The following is a 25,737-nucleotide window of genomic DNA, read 5'->3' as shown; positions in this document are numbered from 1 at the left end:
TTATCAACTTTGTCCCTATGTTCATTATGTGATAGAAATAAATTCTTCTAGTAGCCTTTTTACAATGGTCTTTGCTTAGATTAATTTTATGAAACTATTCTCATTTATCTTGGTTCACAGTTCACCAAAACAGAACAGTTATGATGAACATCCCTGGCAAAGTTGTACTTGCCCAAGAGTACTCTGTGTGTGCAATAAAACTTTTAGGAATTCATATCTCTTTCAATCAGAGGTAGTGTCAAATAGTGTCAAATGATTAATAGTAATTGTATATTTGGAAACTTACTTAGGTGCTGTAATTTTAGAGTTCATTTGCCCTCTTTGTTACTATAGTGAGGGCTGAATTAAAGAATCCTGGATAAATGAGGAAATATTTTAAAGGGAAATAAAATTTTGTTCATATTTATTTGCCTTCTGCTTTTAAACAGTAACAGTAAGGACACTGGTAAGGTACTGTGCATCTTTTTACACTTCTATTATGGTTATAGGCCAATGTCTCACATGGGCATGAACATTTACTTGATAGCTCAAGATGAGAACTTGCAGCTGAATGTGTGAAATAAATCCATTGAAAAGCATTGTGTTTAAAGTGATTTGAAAGGTGGTGTTTGATCTTGGATTATTAATTCACACAGTTAAGTTACCTCAAAGTGTTGCAGATGTTTAATAACAAGTATGTTGTTTGTGAATCCTTTGAAACCTTTCATTTCATGGTTCAACCTTCTATATATCTTATTTACTAAATTTGTAATTTGTTATTTACAGATAGTTTTCCAAAATATTACGACATTTATATTTACAATAAGTTCCAGAGGAAGAAGGGGGAAAAGGACAGCCACTTCTTCTATTGCCAACTTTTAAATTCATTAAATGCTGAAAAAATTAATTTGATTAATGTTAGACTAGATTGGGAAAATGTTGCTGCAGCATCATAGGTGAATATTAGAGCAAGCATTAGTTGCCCCTATACAAGCAGCAAGAGGCAAACTATCTCACTTACTCTCTCCAGCTGGGACCCACAGCGCTACCCCAGATATTGGTCAATTAAAGCCTTTGAAAGCCTCAGTGATCTAACCAGGGAAGGGGTACAATACTTGCATTATTTATTCTCTTCTCCCCCTGGTCCAAAATATTAGTGGGCAATATTTAGTGGTTATGCTTTGCCCCTTCCAATAAAATTCTAGAGTGGTGGGAATTTTGTGGAGCTAGGTTAAAAAGGGCAACAACCATAATTTTCTAAAGTTTTGAAAAAAGGTTTTCTCAAGCTTTTGAAAAAAACTTTGATGAAGCCATAGTGACACTCAAGCTCACACTGAAGTCCATGTGTTATACCTATTTTCAGGCAGTGTAGTTCTGAGTTTTGGGTCTTGTCTAAATCTACCTGTTGTTACTTACGGTACCCCATTGATTTTCAGTTTGTGTTAGCAACAGCACAATCTGTCCAGTGCAGGATATGTAAAAGAAAGTATACAGAGTGTCAGCAGGCATATAGATATAGGTCATCCTGTTGCCATTGTATACCTAGAACAGGTGTGGGGAAACTAAATTGCTGAACTATGGCTCCCATCATCCTAGTCCATTGGCCATGCTTGCTGGGGCTGTTAGGAGTTGTAGTTCAGCAACATCTGGAGGGTCAAAGATTCTCCACACCTCACTTAGACTTTTAAAAATCTGTTGTCAAAGTACCTCACTTGAACAAACTTAACAACAAGAGGACAACGTTGTCTTTTGGCTTGGTAAGTGGTTAAGAAACAGAAAGCAGAGAGTATGAATAAATGAACAGTTCTCCTACTGGAGGATTGTAGAAAGTGGAATTACCCCCTCCCCCAAGATTGGTATTTATTTATTCTATTGAAATCTTAAGGCAGTATACAACAAAATAATATAAGAAAATCAGTAAAAATATCCCTAAAAACATAATTTAAAATATCAATAGATACTGGTTGGCTAAAAAGTTCCTGCTAAGCTTCTACTTGTAGGGTGTCCCACAGGGATGCCCACCACACTAAAGTTCTCATCCTAGTCAAGGCCAACAAATTCTCAGGGGCAGTCCTGGCTTGCACCTTTATATACATCGCTCAGACTGTGCTTGAGGAAACCTAAAAGCTTTATTCAAGAAATCTGTACATAGTCTCAGCATAAGTTTAAAGTAAAATTCAATAAATAACTAATAAATAATACAGGCAGTGGTGCGCTTCCAGTTTGGGGGCCCTGAAGCTTGAACGGTCATGAGGGGCCTTCACAAACTACAACAAGGTTTGGGTAACCAGTGTTATTTTTCAATGGGGTTCTATGATAGATCACAATCCCTTCACAACATCTGTGCTATTGACTCTCAAACCTTGAGATTGTTGAAATATATACATCAAAAATAATAATCAATTTGAGTCGTGCAGCACAAATTGGGTCTACTAAGCCAATTTATTTTTAACAATGTGGACTAAAGCCGTTTCAGGGGCCCCTCTGAGATTAGGGGCCCTGAAGTACAGCCCCCCCCATACAGGATACGTATTTTAGAGGCCTAGAAGTGAGGGAGGACCCCAGACTGTGCACCTGCTCCGCCATAGGGAGTTGAACCAATTCAGTACAGGCAACTGACTATTTCTCAGATCGAGGAGTCACTCACCATGCCTCCGTCTTTCCAGAATTCAAACTCAGTTTATGGACCCACATATGGGAGAAGGGGGGGAATATTCAATTAATGTTGCAGAACTCTCTCTTCCATATTGGTATTAGTTTTCACTAGCCCCTTGTTTGTCTGCATTGAAAAACAATTGCCCTAACTTTTCAGTTTGCTGGAAATGTATCTTTATTGGGGAGCTAATGTATCAATGGATTTAGGGTTTCAAAACTAGAAATGATTATATGTTGTGCCAGAAGAAATTTTATGTACCAGTATATAAAATAGATTATTTAAAACATATTTAGTAAGAATAATCAAAATTTGGATAAGGTGCTACTACTTACAGGGTGGATTGGGCTGGCATCTTCAGAAAGGTATTTTATTTTAGGTAAATGCTTAATTGCTTTATTTTAGGTAAATGCTTAATTGCTTTATGTGTGAACGTAAACAAAAGAGGCTTTTGAGACTTGCTGTTTTATTGATAGCAAGCATTTAATTTGTTCTTCGTGCTGATTGAATGGTGTTTTGAAAATTAAGCTTTTGTTGAAAATAATAATCAAATAGTGGACTTCGTTTACATGATACCTTTGCTATATCTGTGTTGATAATGAAGTTAGTTGTTTGAGATTGAAAAGTCATATTCGAGCAACCAATCTTGACCTGAAAGACCATTTCCCTTAACCATGCCCATCCACTCATGTGACTGATGATGTTAGCTGATGGGTGGAAGGACAGGGCTTAATTTTGCCTTGGCTGCATGCTCTGCTCTCAACAGGGAACAAGATTGCATGGGCAAGGCAGAAGGATTTAATCTCCACTGATCTGCTGAAGGGTGAGGATTAAAATGCTTTTCAAAAGCACTGTTTGAAGCAGTTCCTACACTTCTCCAGCAGTTGGCTGAGCAGCAGTGGTAACTGTGCTGCTGTCCACGTACGGTCTTGCAGGAGAAGTGGACAAACTGCACTTTTGAGAAGTATTTTAAGGCAGTCTCTACACTCCTGTTTCATCTGAAGTGGGTCTGCAAGAGTTGCCTTAACGTGTTTCTCAAAAGCACTGTTTGAAGTACAGTATTCTCCCCTTCTTTAAATGAAGAAGTCAAAGTTTAGGGCCAACTAGATGTTACAAGAAAAACATTTGGTTCTCAACACAGTCTTTCTGTTTTAATGCTGGAATGCATTTGCAAAGAAGACTTTGCAGGTGCAGGAGAAACTAAGCGCCCTTCTTACTCACCAGTATACTTTGGGAAGTCTATATGATTCCTGCATTTGCTTTTACCTCATTGAAAGTGTGTTATGGCCATGTATTTTCTAAGTTTGCCTTTGGGCAATGTGTTATGTTAGATCTTTTTAAACTAGATCTAAGATTAACATGGGAGACAATGCTTACTGTATGAACTGAACAAAGTTATCTTTGCTATAGCATAACACATTCTACACTTTACTAAACTGAAAGTGTGAGAAGGCTTCAATGAAGCAAACTAAAATTAGAGTCTAAATAGATTTACACCATTTTTTGAGGAGGCAGGCAAGATCCTTACAAATCCCACCGAGGATTCATGCAATAGATTACAATCTCCTGTTCCCAGCAACACTCAAACTAAATATCTTAGTACAGGAAGCTGCACAGATCTTCAGAAATGGTCTGAGCACAGGCGCCAGGCACCCCTCCTAGTGGGAAATTGCCTGTGTATTATTGCTCCTCAACTGGGAATTCAGCCTGGCCACAGCTTCCACAGAGAGCAGTAGCTGACTGACTCAGCAGTGGGCTTCAGCAGGTGCCCTCTGTGTTGACTGCTGATGCTGTTCCAGATTGGCTGAATGAGAAAAGTCTCCCATTTTTTCTTGCAGTGGAAATTCCCCCCCCCAAGTAATATATATCTTCTCTTTTGTAAGTGTGTTAAATGTTATAATTTTCCATTGGAAAAACATTTGACTAAAGAGTTCAAATAGCCATTCAGTCCCATAGGCAAATTGCTGTCTCGTCATCCTGTGCTGCCTCTCAGGGCTGTTATGAGGATAAAATGGGGGAGAACTTCTCAGGAAGTTTTGTAGTTTTGTTGTAATGATATATATGTATGTACACCACAGGAGGCTGTCTTGTTTGGTAATTAATATAGCAAAATGAATAATTGTCTTTAGCAGGTTTTTCCAGTTTTTAATTATTACTATTCTACATGTTGGAGCAAGTGCATATCCTTGTTTGTATGATTCAACTGTTTAATCAAATTTAGCAACTTGTAACTTAGCACAGTTATGGCTCTTATTAAATGGAGGCAATTGTAATAAAATTAGATTTAGTAGAGAACAGCTGTAGGATCTGCTTTGCATGCAGAAGGTCCCTAGTTCAGCTCCTTGTGTCTCCAGGTGAGGCTGGGAGAAACCCAATCAAAAACTTTGGAAATCCTCTGCCAGTCAGTGTGGACAATACTGAACTAGATAAACCAATGATCTAACTCTGTTTAGGGCATTTTCCTTTGTAGAGGGAGACCCTCTGAGCCATCTTGCTAATTATCTAGCTTTCAATGATTCTGTTATAAAACATGCATACATGATTACTCATTGAAAGCCACATTCTTCCTTGGCTGTTGAACTTTTAAGAATTTTTCTAATGCGTCTTAATAAATTTTCTTCTTCTAGTTTGAACCATAGAAGCCATATGGACAGACAGTTATTTGCCCTTTTTATGACCTTTACCTACGGTATTTGAAAACTGTCAATTGGGTGATTTGACTTTTAAATCAAGGCAATTTAAGTCATTGATTAAAAAGAAAAACAAAACAAAAAAACAAATCAGGTTCTAACTATAATTCCAGAAAAGGAATCCATACTAATTGGAGTTTTACTTTTAAAAATACCCATTTGACATTATCTAAAGTATTTATACTACCCAGAGGTATAAATAATCTGAAACGTCTGGTCATTCAGCTTTATGCCTTTTGCTCTGCAGAAAGCACTAGGCAATTGTATATTATTGAAATTAATGGGGGAAGTTAAGATTTCTGCCCTTCTGAGCAGTGTTCCGGAAAGGTTATTGAATAAGATATTTAATTAGGGATTATGTGATGACCAGTACATTTGTATTGGATATATTCTGCATTCAGGTTTTCTGTTGGTAAGCTCATTTTTTATTTATTTCTGCAGCTGAATGGCATTAGAGTGGTGGATGAACCTATGGAGGAAGGAGAACCATATTCCTATGAAGTAAGTTCATGCATAAGTTCTTAAGGGTGGGAACTGCAATCAAAATATTTTGAGTTTCATATTTTCTTTGGGATGCTTTATTTAGGAACCAAACTAGGAGAAAACTTGTAGGACAAAATAAGAGTAATAGAGAGAAGTACTGTAATAAAAATTTACCCTGGTTCTTCAGAAGAAAAGTTCAGGATTTTTTCCCCATGTGCCCGAGCAAATGACAGCATATGCACATAGGTGATGTGTAACCTTGCTTGAAATAGTTTGACTTTCAAGATTTGCAGTATTGATGCAAATCAAGTAGTATTTTTATGAATTTTTGTTCCATATGTGTTGGATACATATCTGATGCTTGTTTGGGTGAGGAAAGCTGTATACTGGCAGCAGGCAGCCTGAATGACATTTTGCTTCAGAAGAAAGAAGTAACTACAAATTATTATAATTTTTAAAATCTATTTTTATTGTTACTGAAAGCAGTTTTGGAAATGTTTAATACTTAATAGTTCACAGAACTATTTTTTGTCTGCCTGCTTACATGTGCCGGTTAGTCATTTATAGCCTTAACAAATGGGGAGGGCCTGTTATGCAAAGCTCTGCCTGATCACTTGGAATGGAACCATGCTTATTTGCCATAGGCAATTTAGATGGTGGCTAGTTACAAGCCTGGTTGAAAGAAAAAAATAGTTCAAGCTGTTTTATCATAAGACACTATGCTTTTAGTGGTGTTTGTTTTTGATCTGTAAGCTGCCTTGAGTCCCGTCAATGAAAAAGGTGGCGTATAAATAAATGAATCATCATCATCATCATCAATAACAACAACAACATCACTTTAGAATGCTACAACATTTTCTGATGTTCAAATTACTTTTGAGGAGTACCAGCCAGGCTAAAATAGACTCAGGTGTGTTTATAGTAAATATTTTAATTTTATAGGAATTCTGTCCAATTAAGGTATATAGACCGTGTTCTGGATTGTATTTAATTCCCTTAGACTTGCTGTGTGGTGTTACTTTACTCTGATTTTCATTTGACTGATAATCACATAGTAAAGTTCTGATGCCTTAAATAATTTCCAAATTCTTTCTCAGGGGATCCAGTGAAAGTACTGGTATTTTATTTTAAATACTGTTTTTTGTTTTCTAATGCTTGACCTGTAAGCAAAACTTATTGGTCTCTAACATCAGTACTGGCATCTGAGTGATGGGCTATTGGGTCTAATTCTTTGTTATTAGTTTGCTTTTTCTTTGGTTTATATATTAGTGCTATATATAGTGACTGCATAAGCAATCTATGGAATGCATAGCCTGAGTGTTATCTTGGATATTAGGCAATGCGTGCTGTCTTGGATATTAGGCAGGCATGATTTTGAGTATTGCAAACATTCAGAGCAGGGTTCCTCAACCTGGTGTCTTTCCATCAGCCTGGCTAGTTTTGTCAGTGATCAGGGATGATGGTAGTTATAGTCCAGCAACATCTGAAGGGGACCAGGTTAGGGAAGACTGATGTAGGGGATGTTTTCATATTCCCCATTCCTCTAATGTCTGGCAGTATACCTTATTTGCACTTGGTGGCAACACACAGATTTGAGACACGTCCCCAGTCCAGTTTTCAATATTAATAAAATGTAATTAATATGTTAAAAGCCACACAAGCTTAAAATAAGAGCAGCACAGCCCTGGAGCTGGTCTTTGCCTGCCTTCCCCTCTCTGGAATCATTCCAACAGGGTATTTGGTGGGTGAGGGGGCATTCCAGTAGGGGCCTAGTGTTGTGAAGTGCTTTATAAATAACTGCCAGTACTTCGTTGCTTCTGGAAGTATTCCCCTTATCCTGGCATATGTTATCCATTAGTTTGGCTAAGGCAGTTTCTGTGCCAAGAACAAGCCTAGAACCAGACTGAAATGAAATGAGACAATCAGTTTCATCTGCTTGGTCAAGTAGATTGCCTAAGAAGGTGATTTGTGGGTATTTTTGACCAGCTGATTGTTGGTTAAAATCTTCAAGGTTTGAAGAGAGTTTCTTCATTAGTGGTTTTACAACAGTCTTAATCAAATATGCTGGTGGCATCTAGCTCTAAATTTAAGTTACTAAGTTTCCAGATGCTGTTATCTTTGTCCTAAATCAGTGTCCAGAAGCTATGGTCAAGTGGAAGAGGGCTAAAGATTGAAGTTGAATTCAGACAAGTAAGAAGTGATGATAGATCTTCCTATAATTTATGGGGCTGTAATCTCCCCACTGGAACAGCTTTGGAGCCTGTGAGTTATTTTTGATTCAGTCCTGCTTTTTGATAAGCAGCTTGCTGCTGTAACCAAGAGTGCTTTGTTACAAAGTGCAAAAGAGATACTGGTAGCTAAATTGAGGTGAAAGGCAACTCTGAAGAAGTCTAGAATTAAAGAATAACTCTATGCTGGGGATGGAGAGGAACTGGAGTCAAGAACAGAGTAACTAAAGAAAGTGGAGCTGACTTGGCAGCGGGCTGTATAGGAGCTGAAGTAAAGCCTGGGTAATATAAAAGGTTCTATGAACAGGAAAGAAGTGGGAAAATAAGAGCTTTGGAGGACAGGGCCAGGGTACCAAGTAGTCCTAGGATTGTGGACTCTGGATCTGATGGAACTATTGTCTCACCTTTGTTAGAAGGTGGCTTCTGCTAGTTGTGGCTTCTTTTGTTACTGAAGCAGTGTGATAGAGGCAGCAACCATTTTAGGTGTATCCAATTGATGCACGGCTGTCAATGCACAGGTCCTTTTGTACCTGGAAGAAGGCAAAATGAGGGCTGAATTGGGTCAGGAGGTGCTTTTCCATGTTCTGCTGATATGTGTGGGGGCCAGGAATGGAACCTCCATGCAAAATTGTTGCCGCTTATATTAAGCTGCGGACTCCTGCTTATTAGTAGTGTGCTTCATTTTAAAACGGAAGATGTCTTAGTTTAGGCAAGGAGAGTATCTGCATTAAAAACACATGCACCATAATATTCATACCTGATACTTTATTTTACAAGCAATAAAATACCACATGCAGTTCTAAATTACATAACAATGAGTATTCAAGGAAACAGTGAGTGAGGTTGGTGTTTATAGATCATAGGGCAGACAGAGCAAGTTTTTTCAAATCAGGACCTGAAAAAGATGGATGACTTGTTCATAGCTTGGTTGCTCAACTTTGGCTGTGATGGTGGTTGTGTGATCTGATTTTTTGGCTTTAAAGTCAGAGTGGGGGAAGAAGAGGAAGTAATAGTACTGTGGGACCAGCTTGACAATCTGCAGCTGAATTGACCTTCATTTATGTTGCAGATGTTCTGGATTGTGACATCTTAATTAAGGGACTGGAGTAGAGAAACTAAAGAAAGTTGGCTTTAGCAGATTAAACTTGTAGGTAGATGAAGATAGGACTCAAAATTCCCCCAAAAAAGGAAAAACAAAAAGGTTGTTACCCCAGTGAGAGAGGGGGAGAAGGAAGCATGTGGGGGGCAGAAAGAGAATGTGATTGAAGATAAAATGTTGGGAATACAGCAAGGGGGGGAAGGGCTGAGCAAAGTTTGGATTGGACAGAACAGGAGTGGGATGAGGAGGAACCGGGGTGATTTCTATAGGTGGACAAAACACGGTCTGAACTTGGAAAGTATTAAGGAGCTGGCTGAAATCTCTGGAGACCGATTCCAAGGAAAGGGGGTAGATTTAGTTTTGAGGGTGGGAATAAAAAGGGGGGGAAAGATTTTGAAAATTAATTATGAATATTTTTGGATAGAATAATGGGTAATAAAAGTAAAGAGAAGTATGAAGGGTAATTGATCAATAAGAAGTTATAAGTTGGGAGAAAGAATGTTATTTTAGATTATTTTAGATTTGGAAACTGCAATAATTAGTTATGAATAAGGAACTCAAGAAGGGGAAATGAGGAAGTCCGAAATGTTTAGATTAGAAATTGGAAAATATAAGTATGTCTTCTATATTTTTATTTTGGCTTTTTCTTTCTATTTCTCTTCCACTTTTCTATATAAAATTGAATAAGAATGATTTAAGAATAAGGTTATGAATTGGGAGATAGGATGTAATTTTATGATGTTCAACCAAGATTTGGAAATGGTAAGAATTAATTATTAACAAGGATTGTAAGAAGGTGACGTGAAGTAGTTTGAAGAGATAAGATGTGATAATATTGTCATTTTTGCCTTTTTTATTTCTGTATTATTATTTTTAATTTTTCTTTTTTTCTTTTTTTTCTTTATGTAAAATTCAATAAATATTATTTTTTTAAAAAACAAAATGTGCAGAAGGCTCAATCTGAAACAAAAGTAAAGTGATTTCACATGTGGTGGACTTGTGAAATCATTAAGAAATTTTGGAATAAAATTCATGATGAGATGCAAAAAAATTTGGGGAGAAATATCCCCAAAAGACCAGAGATTTTCCTACTAAGTATAACATTTCAAAAAGAGATACCATCACAATAAAAAGAAATTCTATTATATGCTTTAGCAGCGGCTCGTTTGGTTATTGCCAAAAAATGGAAAGAAAGAGAGGCCCCAAAAATTACAGAGTGGCAAAACAAATTGCAGGAAATGGCCGAAATGGCACAGCTAACAAATAGTTTGAGAGGAAAAGTTAAGGAAGAATTTGTTAAAAGATGGGATAGATACAAGAAATATGTTAAAAAATATACTGAAGATAAAATTACTATGATAGCGTTTGAGTGAACTGGTAAGGATATAGGTTGATTTAATAGATATGTGGAAGTTTAAAGAATTAGAATGTGAAGACACCGAAAGTAGAAACAGCATTGATTGTATATACATTCGATAATGAACGAACAAAAGGCAAGCTGCTGGAGATAACAGGAAGTCCAGAGTCTTTTTTTAGTCAATTATTATTTCAATATTTTCTATATTAGTATTTTTTTCTTTTTTTCTTAAATAAATAACTCACATTTTGAGCTTATATCTTTATGTCAAGTTTACATATACCTTGGTTTCCTCTTTCTTTTCTTTTTCTTCTTACTAGTTGTATGAAAAATGTATATAATATTGTTGTTTGATTGAAAAATAAATAAACATTATTCTAAAAAAAGAGAGAGAGAGAGCACTATGCTGTTGATAAAACCTGTTTTCTCTCCCTGATACTTATGCTCTGCTTCTTTTGCTGCTGCCCACACTGAACAGCTGTTGAGTGTCCAAGTTCTTTTCTTTTGTTACATTACGTGGTTGCTACTCAATTCTTAGGATTCACTGGATGTAGTTTTTTCAAATTAATGAATATGGGATCTAAAATTACTCAGCCAGGACCTTCGTGTTTGGGATTTATATCACAGGAGACTATTCCATGGACAACTGTATGATTTCTTTTTCCTGTTGAATTCTTATTTAATGACTATTGCCAAGTTCCACAGAAACAAATTGTGATGTCATAGGATAGTAACTTAAGGTGGAAGAAGAAAATAGAAACAAATGAATGACTAAAATGGTTTTTCATGCAAATGTTCTAGTTTATTGAAATATGAAAACAGCATTGTTGAATGTCTTGTGTGTGGCATCAGTAGCTATTAAAGATTTTATTAGAGCTTATTGATACGACTTCTGTTTTTTCTGTCACTAGGCAACATGAATACTAGCGTTTTAACTGTTTTTTCCTTAAGAAAAGGAGGGATGAATTTTCAATATGTGAGAGGACAGTACTTAGATGCCTTCTAATCTTATGTGAGGGAAAGACAGAGGCTCTGATGTCAGTATCAAATATACTTGAAGTTCTTAGTGGTGTTTATATCTTCAGTGCATTGTTGGAAGAAACTGAGTTCTTTAAAAACAAAGCAGATTTGTTGTTACACATCTTAAACATTATTTTCTGTTTGTAGACAAGGAATGTACAGTATATTAATCTCAAAGTCTGATAATCTTGTTGCTTCCTCACAACCAATATAAGGATCTGCTAGAGACTATGTCCCTGTGAGGACTTGGGCAATATTGTAACTATTGCCTGCAGTATCCTCCCCACTCAGTGGTGCCCTAAAAACAGGATCTTTTCAATAGAAAAAGAAACAGTCTCCTATGAAAGATCATAGAGGCCTGAATTGTCCTTCCCATTATTATTATTTAAATATTATTCATCACTGCTCTTCACCAGCAGGTTCTCAGGGTGTGTTACAGCACTTTGAAATTCAGAATTAAAAACAGTTAAAACATTCTACATTCACCAGAATAGGTGGAGTTCTGTAAACATGAATCTCAGGTGCCAAAGGCCAGGGTAAAGAGGTGTGTCATCAGTATTCCTGAACAGTTGTACAGTATAGTGAAGAGGCCAGACACACCTCCATGGGGAGGGAATTCTACCACTTAGTGGATGCCACAGAGAATGAATATCCTCTCCTAGGACATTGGCAACCAAATTTTTGCAGGAAGTGTAACTACCAAGGGGCCCCCCTCTGCTGATCTTAACAACCAAGAGGGTTTTGTAAGGAAGGAGGTGGTCTTTCAGATATTTGGAGCCATGTTGTTTGGGGCTTAAATACTAAAATGAGCACCTTGAACCTGGTAATGAACTGGTGGCCCAGGCAGCTGTTTTAAAACAAGGGGTTATATATGAGTTCTAAAAGCAACCCCAGCCAATAATCTGGGCACTGCATTTTGGACTAGTTGAAGTTTACTTCAGCAGCCTTACGTAGAGCACCCTGGAATTTCCTAGAGCATGGAGTACAGTGACCAATAATCTCTGTCCAAAAGGGGCTGTAGCTGGCAAATAGGCAAACCTAGCCACCAAGGGCCTCAAGTGACAATGCTGGATCTAGGAATAGTCATAGGCTACAAACAAGCTCCTTCCAGGGGAGTGCAACCTCATCCAGAACATGCTGTTTTCTCTCCTTCTCGACTTCAGAAATTTGAACATACTGTATAACACTCCTGTCTTTTCAGGATTCAGCTTCAGTTTGTTGGCTCACATCCAGCCCATCACCTACCCTCACTTTTTGGATAATTTGTAGTAGCGCTTCTGATTGGTGGTAGTGGTATATATGATTATACATCTGTGGGCAGAGCGGCTTTTATAGCACTAGCTGTAGATTGTATGAATAATAAATTATAAATAATTTCCCCTTCACAAATAGTAAAGTAGACAGATGGAGGCAGTAAAGATTATTATTATGTCATTGGTCATTATTATTCATTTTTATTTGAATAGGATGAAGGAGTTGTGAAAGAGATACCTATTACTCACCATGTGAAAGAAGGATGTGAAAAAGCAGATCCTGCACAATTTGAATTACTTAAAGTCCTTGGTCAAGGATCATTTGGAAAGGTAAGACAAAACAGTTTATTCTAAATAATGCAGTTTCATGTCATATTTGATTTCTAGTCCTGTTTATTCATCTAAATACAGTGGTACCTCAGTTTATGAACACAATTGGTTCCAGAAGTCTGTTCATAAACTGAAGCGTTCATAAACTGAAGCGAACATTTCCATTGAAAGTAATGGAAAGTGGATTAATCTGTTCCAGACGGTCCATGAAGTACTTAAACTGAAGCGTTCATAAACTGAAGCAAACTTTCCCATTGAAAGTAATGGAAAGTGGATTAATCCGTTCCAGAAGTACTGTGGAGTACTTCAACCTGAAGCGTACTTAACCCGAAGCATGGGTGTAATTGGTTCCGGAAGTCTGTTTATAAACTGAAGCGTTCATAAACTGAAGTGAACTTTCCCATTGAAAGTAATGGAAAGTAATTCCAGATGGGTCCGCAGCGTTCGTAAACCGAAAATTCGTAAACCGAGGTGTTCATAAACCAAGGTTCCACTGTACATACTTGATTTGTATTTAATGACTGCATAGTGAGCTATCCATGTTGGGGAGTTTAATATAGTAAATTTACAAAGGACACACACTGATACTTTCTCCACTGCTTTCACAAGACATTTTACTTTTCGAAAGTATTTTAGTCATTTTTATGATGAAACAGTACATATTGCTTTTGGTGGAAGATGGAAAAAGCATATTTGATTTACTGAGAGTAAATGATTAGCCAACACAATTGATGTTTACTGTGGTTTTATAATTTGTTAGAAGATGCCCAGAGTGCCTGGGCCAACCCAGTCAGATGGGCGGCATATAACTAATAATTGAAAAACTATGAAAGTGATCCTTAAACGGATGTGTATTCATCTCCACTACTATTAAAACACTAAAATTTGCGTGTTTGTGGAATGAGTTGATATATTCAACAAAACTTAAATAATGCATTTCTTTTTCATTAGCAGTTTCACTTATAGATAAGTTTTACACTGAAAATTCAAAATTGGATGGTGTGGTAATATTTTTATATGATATGAATATTTTATAACATTTTTTAAATTGATTATATTATTTATAGGCCTAATGCAGAAGTTAACCAATCAATGGTTAGAGGATCAGGAGTATTTCCTTCCTGTTCATATCATCTTCTTTTATATCAGGCATAGGGACTCAGCAGATTTTGCTGAACTACAATTCCTATCATCCCTTGTCATTGGCTATGCTTGCTAGGGCTGATGGAACTTGTAGTTCATCAATGCCTGGAGGGTCAAAGGTTATCCACTGCTATTTTATATATTCCTTCCCACTATGTTTCATTGTTAACTATGGTTAAGTGTTACATCTGAATCAGCTGTTAGAGCCAAATGACAGTTTATAGCTATTATTGAAAGATGGTTTGCTAACTAGTTTCAGCTAAAACACTTGGACTGAAATATGTTACAGTATAGCATGGCTAGGTTATAAAAATGAAAGTAAAGTTGGGGGAAGGAGGCTAAGGGTAGTTCATAATCCTTTTTAAGCATGGTGTGACTTGACATAGTTAGCCTCTGCACCAGTATCAGAGTACGGTAAATGAATTAAGAGTGGGAGCTTTCATATCTCTAGAATACCTGGAAAGAAGTCAAACTGGCAAATCTTACAGGTCAGGCACCCCCAAACTTCGGCCCTCCAGATGTTTTGGACTACAATTCTCATCTTCCCTGACCACTGGTCCTGTTAGCTAGGGATCATGGGAGTTGTAGGCCAAAACATCTGGAGGGCCACAGTTTGGGGATGCCTGGTCTAAGTGATACTTCAAAGCAAGTATTTTTATGTGGTTTTCTGTCAGTTCCCTTCCTTTTCCCCAAGAAACACAATAGTTCACCCTTTGTGTTTAACATTTATAGGTCACATGGAAGAGTAGGTACAAGTTAGCCTCTATCTTACATGAGTATACAGCCTCTTAATTAGTTCACGCCGTGGATATAAAAGCAACCCCAACCCAGAAGTGACCCGAAAATGTCACAAACAGGCAGAATGGGGTGGGGACTGTCACAGTGGCCTGGGTGGGCTACTTCAGAGTAACGACTCCACACAGCTCGGCATTTTATCCTTTTATTGGTGCTGTGTATGTACAGTGCTCAAGGCAGTTTTATTTACAGATAGTGGTGCATGCTGTCAGTCTTCCTCAGTACCTCCGAATGGCGATTCGCGCGTTTCCCCCCAGCAAATGTAGGCATGCTGAATCTCCCCCAGCAAATGTAGGCATGCTGAATCTCCACCCCCTGCGCTTTTTACGCAATTCCGGAGTAGCTGGGATTGGCCTCTTCCCTACCGTCTCCCTGCTTCCTTGTTCCTTTCCCCGGCGGTGCCTGTGCTCCACTAAGGTACTCTTGCTCCCGTTTCCACCTCCTGAATCGCCACTCGAGGTCTCCCCCTCCCTGCTGGGGGAGGAGCTTGTATTCAGTATGGGAGGGGGCTCCCGGTATCTCTTATCCCTCACAGGGACAAAACAAGGTTTTCAGGCTTTTTCAATGGTGCTTCAAATATATGCAGTTTCACTTAAATGTGTGGTGCCTTGGAATGTAAGCCGTGCATAAATTGGGGGTTGCCTGTATTAAGTTTTTATTTCTGTAGAATTCAGTTTGTAGAACTGGGACTAGAAAAAAACAGGTCAGCTAGGTAAGGGAAGGATTATTCTAATCTGACATAGTATGCTTTCTACAAAGTTGGCCACTCGGTGGTCCTGGAATTCTCCTTATTTGCAGACTTACTGTTTGCCTGAAAGCAAGTTTGTATTTTGACTTCAACACTGGAGCATGTACCATGTGCGTACTTCAGTAATCACTCCCCCCAAAATATGTTATCATTTTTACTTACTACACACCCCCTGAAGCACCAAATGTATATTTAATAACATTTAAGTGTTAAATCATTTCAGTTTTTAAACAGGTATCATTCCGCAAGTTGTCATTTGCCCTAGGAGGCCTATAACCATGTTCTATCAATGTTGTATCTATATATGTTGTTGTTTAGTCGTTTAGTCGTGTCCGACTCTTCGTGACCCCATGGACCATAGCACGCCAGGCACTCCGGTCTTGCACTGCCTCCCGCAGTTTGGTCAAACTCATGTTCGTAGCTTCGAGAACACTGTCCAACCATCTCGTCCTCTGTCGTCCCCTTCTCCTAGCACCCTCAATCTTTCCCAACATCAGGGTCTTTTCCAAAGATTCTTCTCTTCTCATGAGGTGGCCAAAGTATTGGAGCCTCAGCTTCAGGATCTGTCCTTCCAGTGAACACTCAGGGCTGATTTCCTTAAGAATGGATAGGTTTGATCTTCTAGCAGTCCATGGGACTCTCAAGAGTCTCCTCCAGCACCATAATTCAAAAGCATCAATTCTTCGGTGATCAGCCTTCTTTATGGTCCAGCTCTCACTTCCATACATCACTACTGGGAAAACCATAGCTTTAACTATACGGACCTTTGTAGGCAAGGTGATGTCATTGCTTTTCTCCCAAGAAGCAGGCGTCTTTTAATTTCGTGACTGCTGTCACCATCTGCAGTGATCAAGGAGCCCAATAAAGTAAAATCTCTCACTGCCTCCATTTCTTCCCCTTCTATTTGCCAGGAGGTGATGGGACCAGTGGCCATGATCTTGGTTTTTTTGATGTTGAGCTTCAGACCATATTTTGCGCTCTCCTCTTTCACCCTCATTCAAAGGTTCTTTAATTCCTCCTCACTTTCTGCCATCAAGGTTGTGTCATCTGCATATCTGAGGTTGTTGATATTTCTTCCTGCAATCATAATTCCGGCTTGGGATTCATCTAGTCCAGCCTTTCACACACACACACACACATATATATATATATATATATATATATATATATATATAAATGTAAACTGAGCATGTGTGTTCGTCTCCAATGTTCAATGAAACCGCTTGACCGATTGCGTTCAAATTTTGACACAAAGTCAAATGTGACTATGAGAGCAAGCCCATACCGTTTTCAAAGACAGATGTCACACCTGTGCAAAGTAAAAAACCTAAAACCCCATGTTCAAAACCTCCCCAATCAGACAAAAGTGCATGCTGGGAAATAGAATGGAGAAGCAGCGTCTGCATTGGCTGCAGACAATCGGTGACATCACAAGATTCCACAGCAACCAACTGAAAAAAGGCCTTTTGCAGCAACAAGGCCCAGCATTGCCCAGCCAACTGAATAGGCCTCAGCATTGCCCAGCCAGGAGAACTGACTAGGCCGCACCTTTTTTTTTTTTTTTTTACAGAACATGCGTGGGTAGGGGAGTGGAAGAAGGGGATACTTATCATATGTGGTGGCAGTGTAAAATAGTAAAACCATTCTGGGAACAAATATATAATGAGATAAAAAGATTGCTAAAATACACGTTCCCTAAAAAACCAGAATTATTTTTATTGGGTTTGATGGGGAAGGAAATTAAAAAGGAGGATCATAGAATATTTATGTACGCAAGCATGGCAGCTAGAATACTGCTGGCACAGAAATGGAAAACGCCTGACATTCCAACTGTGAACGAGTGGAGGGTAAAAATGGTAGAATACATAGAACTGGCCATGATGACTGGAAGAGTGAGAGAACAAAAAGACCAGAAATCTCAAAAATAATGGAATAAATGTAGAGAATATCTGAGAGCATATTGTAAGCCAACAATAACACTAATTGGCCTGACATAATACCTACAATAGGTTAAATTAGGGGATAAAACTGTGCCAGGTTGATTAAAAAGCAGTGGTTTTCTTGTCTATTCAACTCTCTTAGACATGGTTTGACACTTTGTCCATTAATGTTAAGTCCCAGGGTTGTGAGAGCTCAAATAGGTCTGCATTTACAGTCTTCTAATACCTTGCAATTGTAAGCTATGCTGCATTGATCCTTCTGGGAAAGCTGTTGATCAGTTTGTGAGTACAGTCATACCTCATGATACGTCCGCTGTGGGTTGCGTCTTTTCAGGTTACAGACGCGCCGAACCTGGAAGTTCCGGAACGGGTTACTTTCGGGTTCGGCGCGTCCGTAACCTGAGCACATGCGCAGAAGCATTAAATCGCGCTTTGCACATGCACAAAGGGCCGCATTGTGTCATGCGTGTGTGCAGATGTGACGCTTCAGGATGCGGCCTTTTCATGTTGTGAATGGGCCTCGGGAACGGATCCCGTTCGCAACAAGAGGTACCACTGTAGTATGATAGAAGTGCTGTTTTAGGATCAAAGGGGGTATCTTGTTTTGTGATAAGGCCTACTTTTTTCCAAAACAAAAAGACTTGGGGGTATTGCCACCACATGTGGATAAATGACTGGGTGACATTACAATTTCTCCAATACATAGCTAATGCTTTTTTTAGTCATTCTACTCAATAAAGTTATACAACTAATGTATCCCTTTAAGTGTGTTTTCCTGGTTATTACTGAAGCAGATTTAAAAGCGACTTTTACTTGGATTGTGTTCCATAAAGTATAATCTAATAGATCACCCAAATCTTTTTCCTATCATGCCTCTAGAGTTGTGAGAGGTGGCAGCATTTCAGTTTAGGAAACAAGACATTTTCCTAAAGCAGGGTGTGCTGTGGCACCCTGAGGTGCGTTGAATGATGGTCAGGGGCTCCACGGGCAACACTGGCCTCTGCCCCTCTTTCCTTCCCTCCCTCCTCTGATGCCCTCTTGCGTCTCTGCCTCCCAAAGGCTTGCACAGCTCTTTGTTGCAGCAGTCCTGACTACAAGCTCTCCAGGTGAATGGTGCCTTTGGAACTGGCCAGGGGGTCCTTCCCAGGCCCCCTGTGGGGCAGTGTAAGGAGGCACCTCACTTTGGGGCAGGGGGGGGAGCTCAGAGACCGGGAGGGGGGCAGCTGCAGCTGCCCTGAGGACTCCCAAGGAGAGGGGAGAAGAGAGGAGGCTGAGAGAACCCTCCACAAGTGAGGGGTGAGGGGCTGCTGGCTCTGCAGGCAACCCCACAGCTGCAGAAAGAATGTAGTTGGTCAAGAGAGCCATGGACCCAAAAAGTTTGAAAACATATGCACTAAAGGATTACAACTTCACATTAGCTTTTCAAAAGCAATCATTGTGTGTATTTCAGTAAGCATTTGTAAAATATTTAATCTCTGTTCTCTTGTTAGGTTTTCCTTGTGAGGAAAATTTTTGGTCCTGATGCTGGACAGCTGTATGCAATGAAAGTTCTGAAGAAAGCTTCTTTAAAAGGTTTGCTTGCATTTTTTTAAAAAATAATACAGTCCATTGGCTAGAGCCCCTTCTTCATGTGCCCCTTACACAAGAGGACCAGAGGGTGGCAACATGAGAATGGACCTTCTCTGCTGTGGCTCCTGTTTCTGGAATGCTCTCTGTAGGGAGGCTTCCCTGACTCCTTCAGTACTTATCTTTAGGTGCCAGGTGAAAACATTTTTCTATAACCATGCCTTGTTTTATATTTTAATAATCATTCCTATACTAAAGTTATTACAAGTTCAATTGAAGGTAGTGATACTTATATCCTAAGTAAATATGTTGTAGGCCTGAAGTGTTTGGCTACAGTCCTCAAGGGCATACATCTGAAATAGTTCAATGGGTTTTGCTTATTGATTATTTCAAACTGTATGGCTTAATGATGGTAGACTTCTGTTTAAACCAGTTGCTTCCTTCATCTTAAATCAATGCTTGATTTCCTGACTAAAAAGTGCCTGGGCTTATCCTGCCTGGCAGTTGCTCATTTTGATGTAAAATATAGGGACAGAATATCCATGTTAAGTGAAAATTGCACAAGTTGAGGGGCATTTGTTCCAGTATTTATCCTGAACACTGAAAACAAGGCTGAAGACTACACACTCTTCAAAAGCATGTATTTATTCCCTAGCTTTAAATGACATATTTTTAAGGGCTTGTCTTAATAAAGGTTTAAACAGATATGGCCTCTCCAAATATACCATGTTATACCTGTAAATCATACTACTGCAGTGAATTTCTCTTGACATTTTTGATGGGGTATGTATGAATCTGGTTGGTGACCCAGTGCAATCATAAATTGTAGAGTTGGAACGGACCCCAAGGGTTATCTAGTCCAGTTCTCTGAAATGCAGGGATCCCTGACAGGTGGCCATCCAAACTTCTCCAGTGAAGGTCATTTTGTAGAATAAACATTAGTGGTTTGTGTACAGAAGCTCCTTGGTGAATTCTGCCTATTGTATATATTTTCCCTCAAATTCTTAGTCAAAATAGCCATTTAACTAAACTGTGGTTGTTTATAAAGTTTTCTGTGGCTGATTTAATTCAGATATCTTGCTTAATATAGATAACAACCATTTCTGTTTGCAGTTCGAGATAGAGTACGTACAAAGATGGAGAGAGATATATTAGTAGAAGTAAATCATCCGTTTATTGTCAAACTGCACTATGGTGAGTATTTTTGTGCCCATTGAAATGCATATTTAAATGAAAATTCTAATAAGCATTTTGTTATAAATTTTTGGGGGGGATTTGCTGACTGATGGGAAAGCAAAATAGAACTTAATTATGAATGAACGCATGATAAACTGATAGTGAACATGCATGAAACTAACAATGATCAATCCCTGGACTGAATGAGATCTTTAATGCACTATTTGGTCTGTCTTAAAAATGTTCTTGACCAATCTGGAAATAGCCATAGTTTTATAAGCAGCTATTTTTAAAAGGACCCTTCACACCACTGATAATGTATGGCATCTTGGTAGCCTGTGACCACACTGCTAAATATGGATTTTTTGCCTCAATATGACCAAATTGTAGTGCTAATTCTACTCCCCCATGAAGCCTATTTGTTACATGTTTGCTTTTCCTGTCTCAATAAAGTTCAGTTGAATTTAGATTGAGGTTTCTACTTATGCAAATAAGAATGCAAACGTGATGAATTTAACTTTCATGGTTTTTGCCTGCTTTCTTTAAAGGCTTAATTGTAAAATTGGATACAAAATTAGATCTTTGCTGTAGAAAAAGTCTTGAGTACTTTAATTTGTAAATAGTATTAAAACAGTTAGAGTTCTAGATAAGCATGTGGGTATTAATTTAGTATTTTGATGAAGTATTCTTATGATTATTCAAATCAGCTTTTCAGACTGAAGGGAAGCTATATTTAATATTGGATTTTCTCAGGGGAGGAGATGTGTTCACAAGATTATCCAAAGAGGTACGTATTTCTATAATTTTGAAAACAAAATTAATATTTACATTAGGCAAAATGGACTATCTTGTTGTAATTTTACATTTTTATCCTTCCACATGTGTGCATTGCATGATATATATTGAATATACATTAGTACATATACCATAAACACATACCAGCTTAGAAAACTGTAAGTAGCTGGACCTATTTAATTAAATGAGCAGAGTTTCCAGTAATGGGTGTGTTTTGGGTAAGGCTCCTGAACCCACAATTGGGAAGGACATTCACCAGGACCAAACAAACTGTCACAGAAGTGTGGCAAGCTTTTGAGTTATCCAGAACTATTCACCAAGCAAGATGTTGCACAAATTAGGGAGTGACAAAAGTGAAGAAAAACAAAAGAGTACAAAAATAAGGCTGATGTAGTAACCATGAGGTCAGCTTCTGGATTCTGTTCCATGATCTTGAATTCTAGGGAACTCAGAACCGTGCCACATCTCTGTGACATCTTGATTTGTGCCAATAAAAGTTTTCCCCCCTTCTGGACCTAAATAACTTTCTTTGGTTTTTATGAGCTGAAGGCTATAATCCTATGCACACTCAATCTGTGGGATGTTTCAGGGAAGTACAGGCACCCCACCACTTTGTGCATTCCATTCATGCACGACCACGTTTATGCGGGTAGCAAGCAAATGAATGAATGAATGAATGAATGAATAAATAAATAAATAAATAAATAAATAGACCGACCTTCCCTTGCTTGAGGCTTGTCGCTCTGGCCTTCTATTGAGTAAGGGAAGGCAGCCTTCTATTGACGTGGGGTCGGGAGATGCCTTTTCCCTGCCACTCGGCCGCGTGTCCACGTCCCCATTCTGGCGCTAGTTCTGCTGGGTGCTCTTATCGGCCCTTGCTCTCCGTGGTGAGCTGCCAGCACTGTTCACACTGGTTCCCTTCGGGCACACAGGTGGACTTGAGACAGGCTTGGCAGAAGCCCTGGGCAAATTCCGGGGTTAGTCTCTCTCTCTCTCCTCCCCGCACGCCCTCCCTAATAAAGGGGGCCGCTCCTCATTTTACGCAATTTCACTTACGTGTGTGGGGCCCCAGAATGTAACCCCCGCGTAAGTGGGGGGACGCCTGTATACATAGGATTGTCCTGTAATTCTTTCAGTATACAGTATGGACTGAGAAATGTGCCTCCCATTTACAACTGCTCATTCCTAAAACAGGAATGTATGTTTCAGTATTTACTTTTCCTCGGAACAAGAGAAAATGAAAATCTTGACTCTGCTTTGGATCTCTTCCACCTGTTTCTATAAATATTTTTATACTTCATATACTTTGGCATTTACATCTCTACCTACTTCATTCCAAGTTGCAAATTATTTTTATAAAATGGCTGTTTTCTGAAATCAGTTATTGGCATTTTTATACCAAGGAGTATCTGGACTGCATTCAGATCTTTATTTTATGTGGAGGGAGTGGGTGTGCAAGTAGAGCACATGATGATCTGTTAGGGAGTTTAGCATCATTCTACTTCCCTTCTGTCCATCCCAGTCATCTTTTAGCAGGGATGAGGGGAAGAAGGAGGAATGATCTGAATATCTGTTCCGTTGGGAGCTAGCAGGATTTATGCTAGCCCTCTCTAGCTTGTCTTTTCTGATGGCCTATATACAGCCTGAGCTCCCATCATCCTGGATTATGGGGGGTACATGCATCACAGCTTTTTAGATCTTACGGGAGTTTATAGTCATCTTAGATATGCAGAAATTTAACAAGATCAGAATGTAAATCTATATAGTTCTTATTAGGTTATGTTTACAGAGGAAGATGTGAAATTCTACCTCGCAGAACTGGCCCTTGCTTTGGATCATCTGCACAGCTTGGGAATTGTGTACAGGGACCTGAAGCCAGAAAAGTAAAGTAAAATGTATTTTATCCGTTACTACAGTACTCTTGTTCGAAGATTTATTTGCCTTTTTTGTAATCAGAATATAGAATCACATGAAAGTTTAGATATTTTATTCTAATATATATTGAAAATAGAGTATTGCATATTTGTTAATATAATACAGGCACCCCCCCACTTACGCGCATTCCATTCACATGCGACCATGTTTAGACGCATCACCGTGAAATAAATAAATGATTTAAACCAGGAAATGGTGCCAAAACACTTCGAAAAGAGCAGGAGAGACCTGGAGAGTGGGGGAGAACAGCTTGCATGGCCGCTCTGATTGTCTTGCCGCCTCCACTAACTCACTCTCCTTGTCTTCTTCCTCGGCAGCGGAGACATTGTGGGGTGGGAGGTGCTCCATGCCTCCGCCCATCTGCCCGTCCCTCGCTCACTCGCTTGTGTCAGTTTTGTTCCTTGGACAGGATCTGAGAGTCCCTCTGCCCTCTGATCGCCCTCTCCCTTGCCGCCCAACAAATAGGCAGCAACATTATTTCTTGAGGGGTGGGGGAGAAATTAGATAAAAAATAAACAGTCTCCAGCAACTTCCAAGACCACCAGGGAGAGTGCCAAGAAGCCCAGCAGCAGTGTTGGGCACCAGGAGCCACCCAGCCACCAACCCACAGCTCAACTTTCTGGTCACTGGAGACAGACAGGGCATGCACGTCCAAGGGTACATAGCCACCCTGGAAAGACTGATGGGATGGATGAGATCTGCTGAGAGAGAGCTGTTTCCCAGCCTCTCTCAATAGTGCCCTCCATTTTTCACATATATGTGCAGAGCCTGGGAACATAACCTCCACATAAGGTTGGGGGGGGAATGCCTATATATAAATAATATTGGTTTAATTATTATTTCATTTGCTAAATTAAATGTATTATAAATTCTCCTGTTATGTGTATTGGTGAATGTGGATTTTAATTTTCAGCATTTTGCTTGATGAAGCAGGACATATCAAGTTAACAGGTAGGTGGAACTTACCAATATAACTTTTTAAAAATATTTATATAAGTATCTTGAAAAGTTGTAATAGGAGCTACTGCATTTAGTTTTTCATAGCTGTTGTTATGTGCATTTTTTCCTGTGCATTTTCAATCATTTTAGACTTAGAGTATTAGAGGTTATTGTATGTCAGGATCTTGTGGATATAGCCAGAAATTACTTTCTTCTAGCCAGGTTGTAAGCTGTTGTGACTTCCTCCAATGTCCTAGCCAGCAAGCTCACCTATTCTCATACACCATCCTGTTGACTGTTAAGCATTTCTTGGAGATTTTTTATTAAATCAGGGAAGAAGAAGAAGATGAAGAAGAATTTCATTCATTCGTTCATTCTTGTACCCTGCCCAATAATATAAAAGAACACAACGAAACATTAAACATTACGATCTTCCCACTACAGGGCTGCCTTCAGATGTCTACGGAAAGTTATATAATTGTTTATCTCTGGACTCAGCTACACAACTGCAAATAAAACATTTTAAATGTGTTGTAAAGTGCAACATACAAATGTGACACTAAATAGCAACAGTGAGCTGTGCAAAAGTTAATGTCTTTTTCAAAACGTTTTTTAAAAGAACATTTTTACAGTGTTTTTATGTGTGTAGTTTCCCCCCCTCCTTAACACCTTTCTATAGCGCAGGTGCAGCTACCGAGAAGGTAATCTACCTGGTTCCCTTCTCGCAATGTGGGAACTGCTAGAAGGTCCTCTGAGTGGTACCTCATTATCCGGGCTGGATGGGGGTAGAGATGGTTATTCAGGAATATAGCGCCGAAGCACTTATTTTGCAACAATATATTATTAATATATTGGTTTAGCTTCTGAATTGAATATATATTCAGCTTCTGAATTTTTCACCACCAATGCCTTGCTTCTGCAAAATCATCTGATTATTGTAAGGAGTCACTGGATCAGAATGGCATTGGAGCTTGGAGGCTGCATCAAGAAGGGGGGTCTCTGAAATTGAGACCTCAGTTGCCCAAAGGAAATGCCTTCTATTTTTGCAATAGTACCCATGGATCCTTGTTGAAATGATTTTCAACAGTGAAGTGGAAGTGGTTCTTGTCTGCATTTTTTTTAGTGGGTCTGAACCCCAAAGTATAATTTAATATCCTCATGATTCTTTTAATCTACTTCTGCTTTTCTGCAGAGGATGTCAGCTGTTAGATTCATTTCTTGGTCCAAAATTATGATGGAAGCAGATACTATGTTCCAATTTGATGGCCCAGTTTGTCAGGCATAGTTTCTATTTGTTGTACATTGCTCATATATATTTATTCAGCTCCTAAATGTATTAGACACTTTTCTTCATACCGGTAGTAGTTTATTTAAAAAAAGACACATAAAGTAAAAATAGCAAAAAGCCCAAGCAGTTAAACTGTAAAGTTTAGGTGAAATTTATAAATCAGGTGGAAATATTTCAAATAGAAGCTCAGCAGTTTGATCATTTAGTTATTTAAGAACTTGTTGGTGGATACCTTCTGACATCTTGCTGAAATTTACAGAATAATCCACTGCATGTGTACTCAGAAGTAAGAGTCTGTTTAGTGGTGTTTTTCCACAAGT

At 38.8% G+C, this 25,737-nt stretch overlaps 1 protein-coding gene across 1 annotated transcript in view; it reads left to right on the top strand.

Moving 5' to 3' along the window:
• The window catches only part of RPS6KA6 (ribosomal protein S6 kinase A6), a 64,473-nt gene that overhangs the window by 6,524 nt on the left and 32,212 nt on the right, over positions 1-25,737 (top strand). Inside the window, exons 2-8 of the mRNA XM_035113870.2 lie at positions 5,764-5,823; positions 12,976-13,092; positions 19,209-19,290; positions 20,398-20,478; positions 21,168-21,247; positions 23,032-23,138; positions 24,104-24,141. Coding sequence (XP_034969761.2) covers positions 5,764-5,823; positions 12,976-13,092; positions 19,209-19,290; positions 20,398-20,478; positions 21,168-21,247; positions 23,032-23,138; positions 24,104-24,141 — 565 coding nt within the window. The remainder of the gene's footprint in view (positions 1-5,763; positions 5,824-12,975; positions 13,093-19,208; positions 19,291-20,397; positions 20,479-21,167; positions 21,248-23,031; positions 23,139-24,103; positions 24,142-25,737) is intronic.

The sequence above is a fragment of the Zootoca vivipara genome, chromosome Z (genome assembly GCF_963506605.1).
Source record: "Zootoca vivipara chromosome Z, rZooViv1.1, whole genome shotgun sequence".
NCBI classification, from domain to species: domain Eukaryota; kingdom Metazoa; phylum Chordata; class Lepidosauria; order Squamata; family Lacertidae; genus Zootoca; species Zootoca vivipara.
This window is presented reverse-complemented; position numbering and strand designations above follow the sequence as displayed.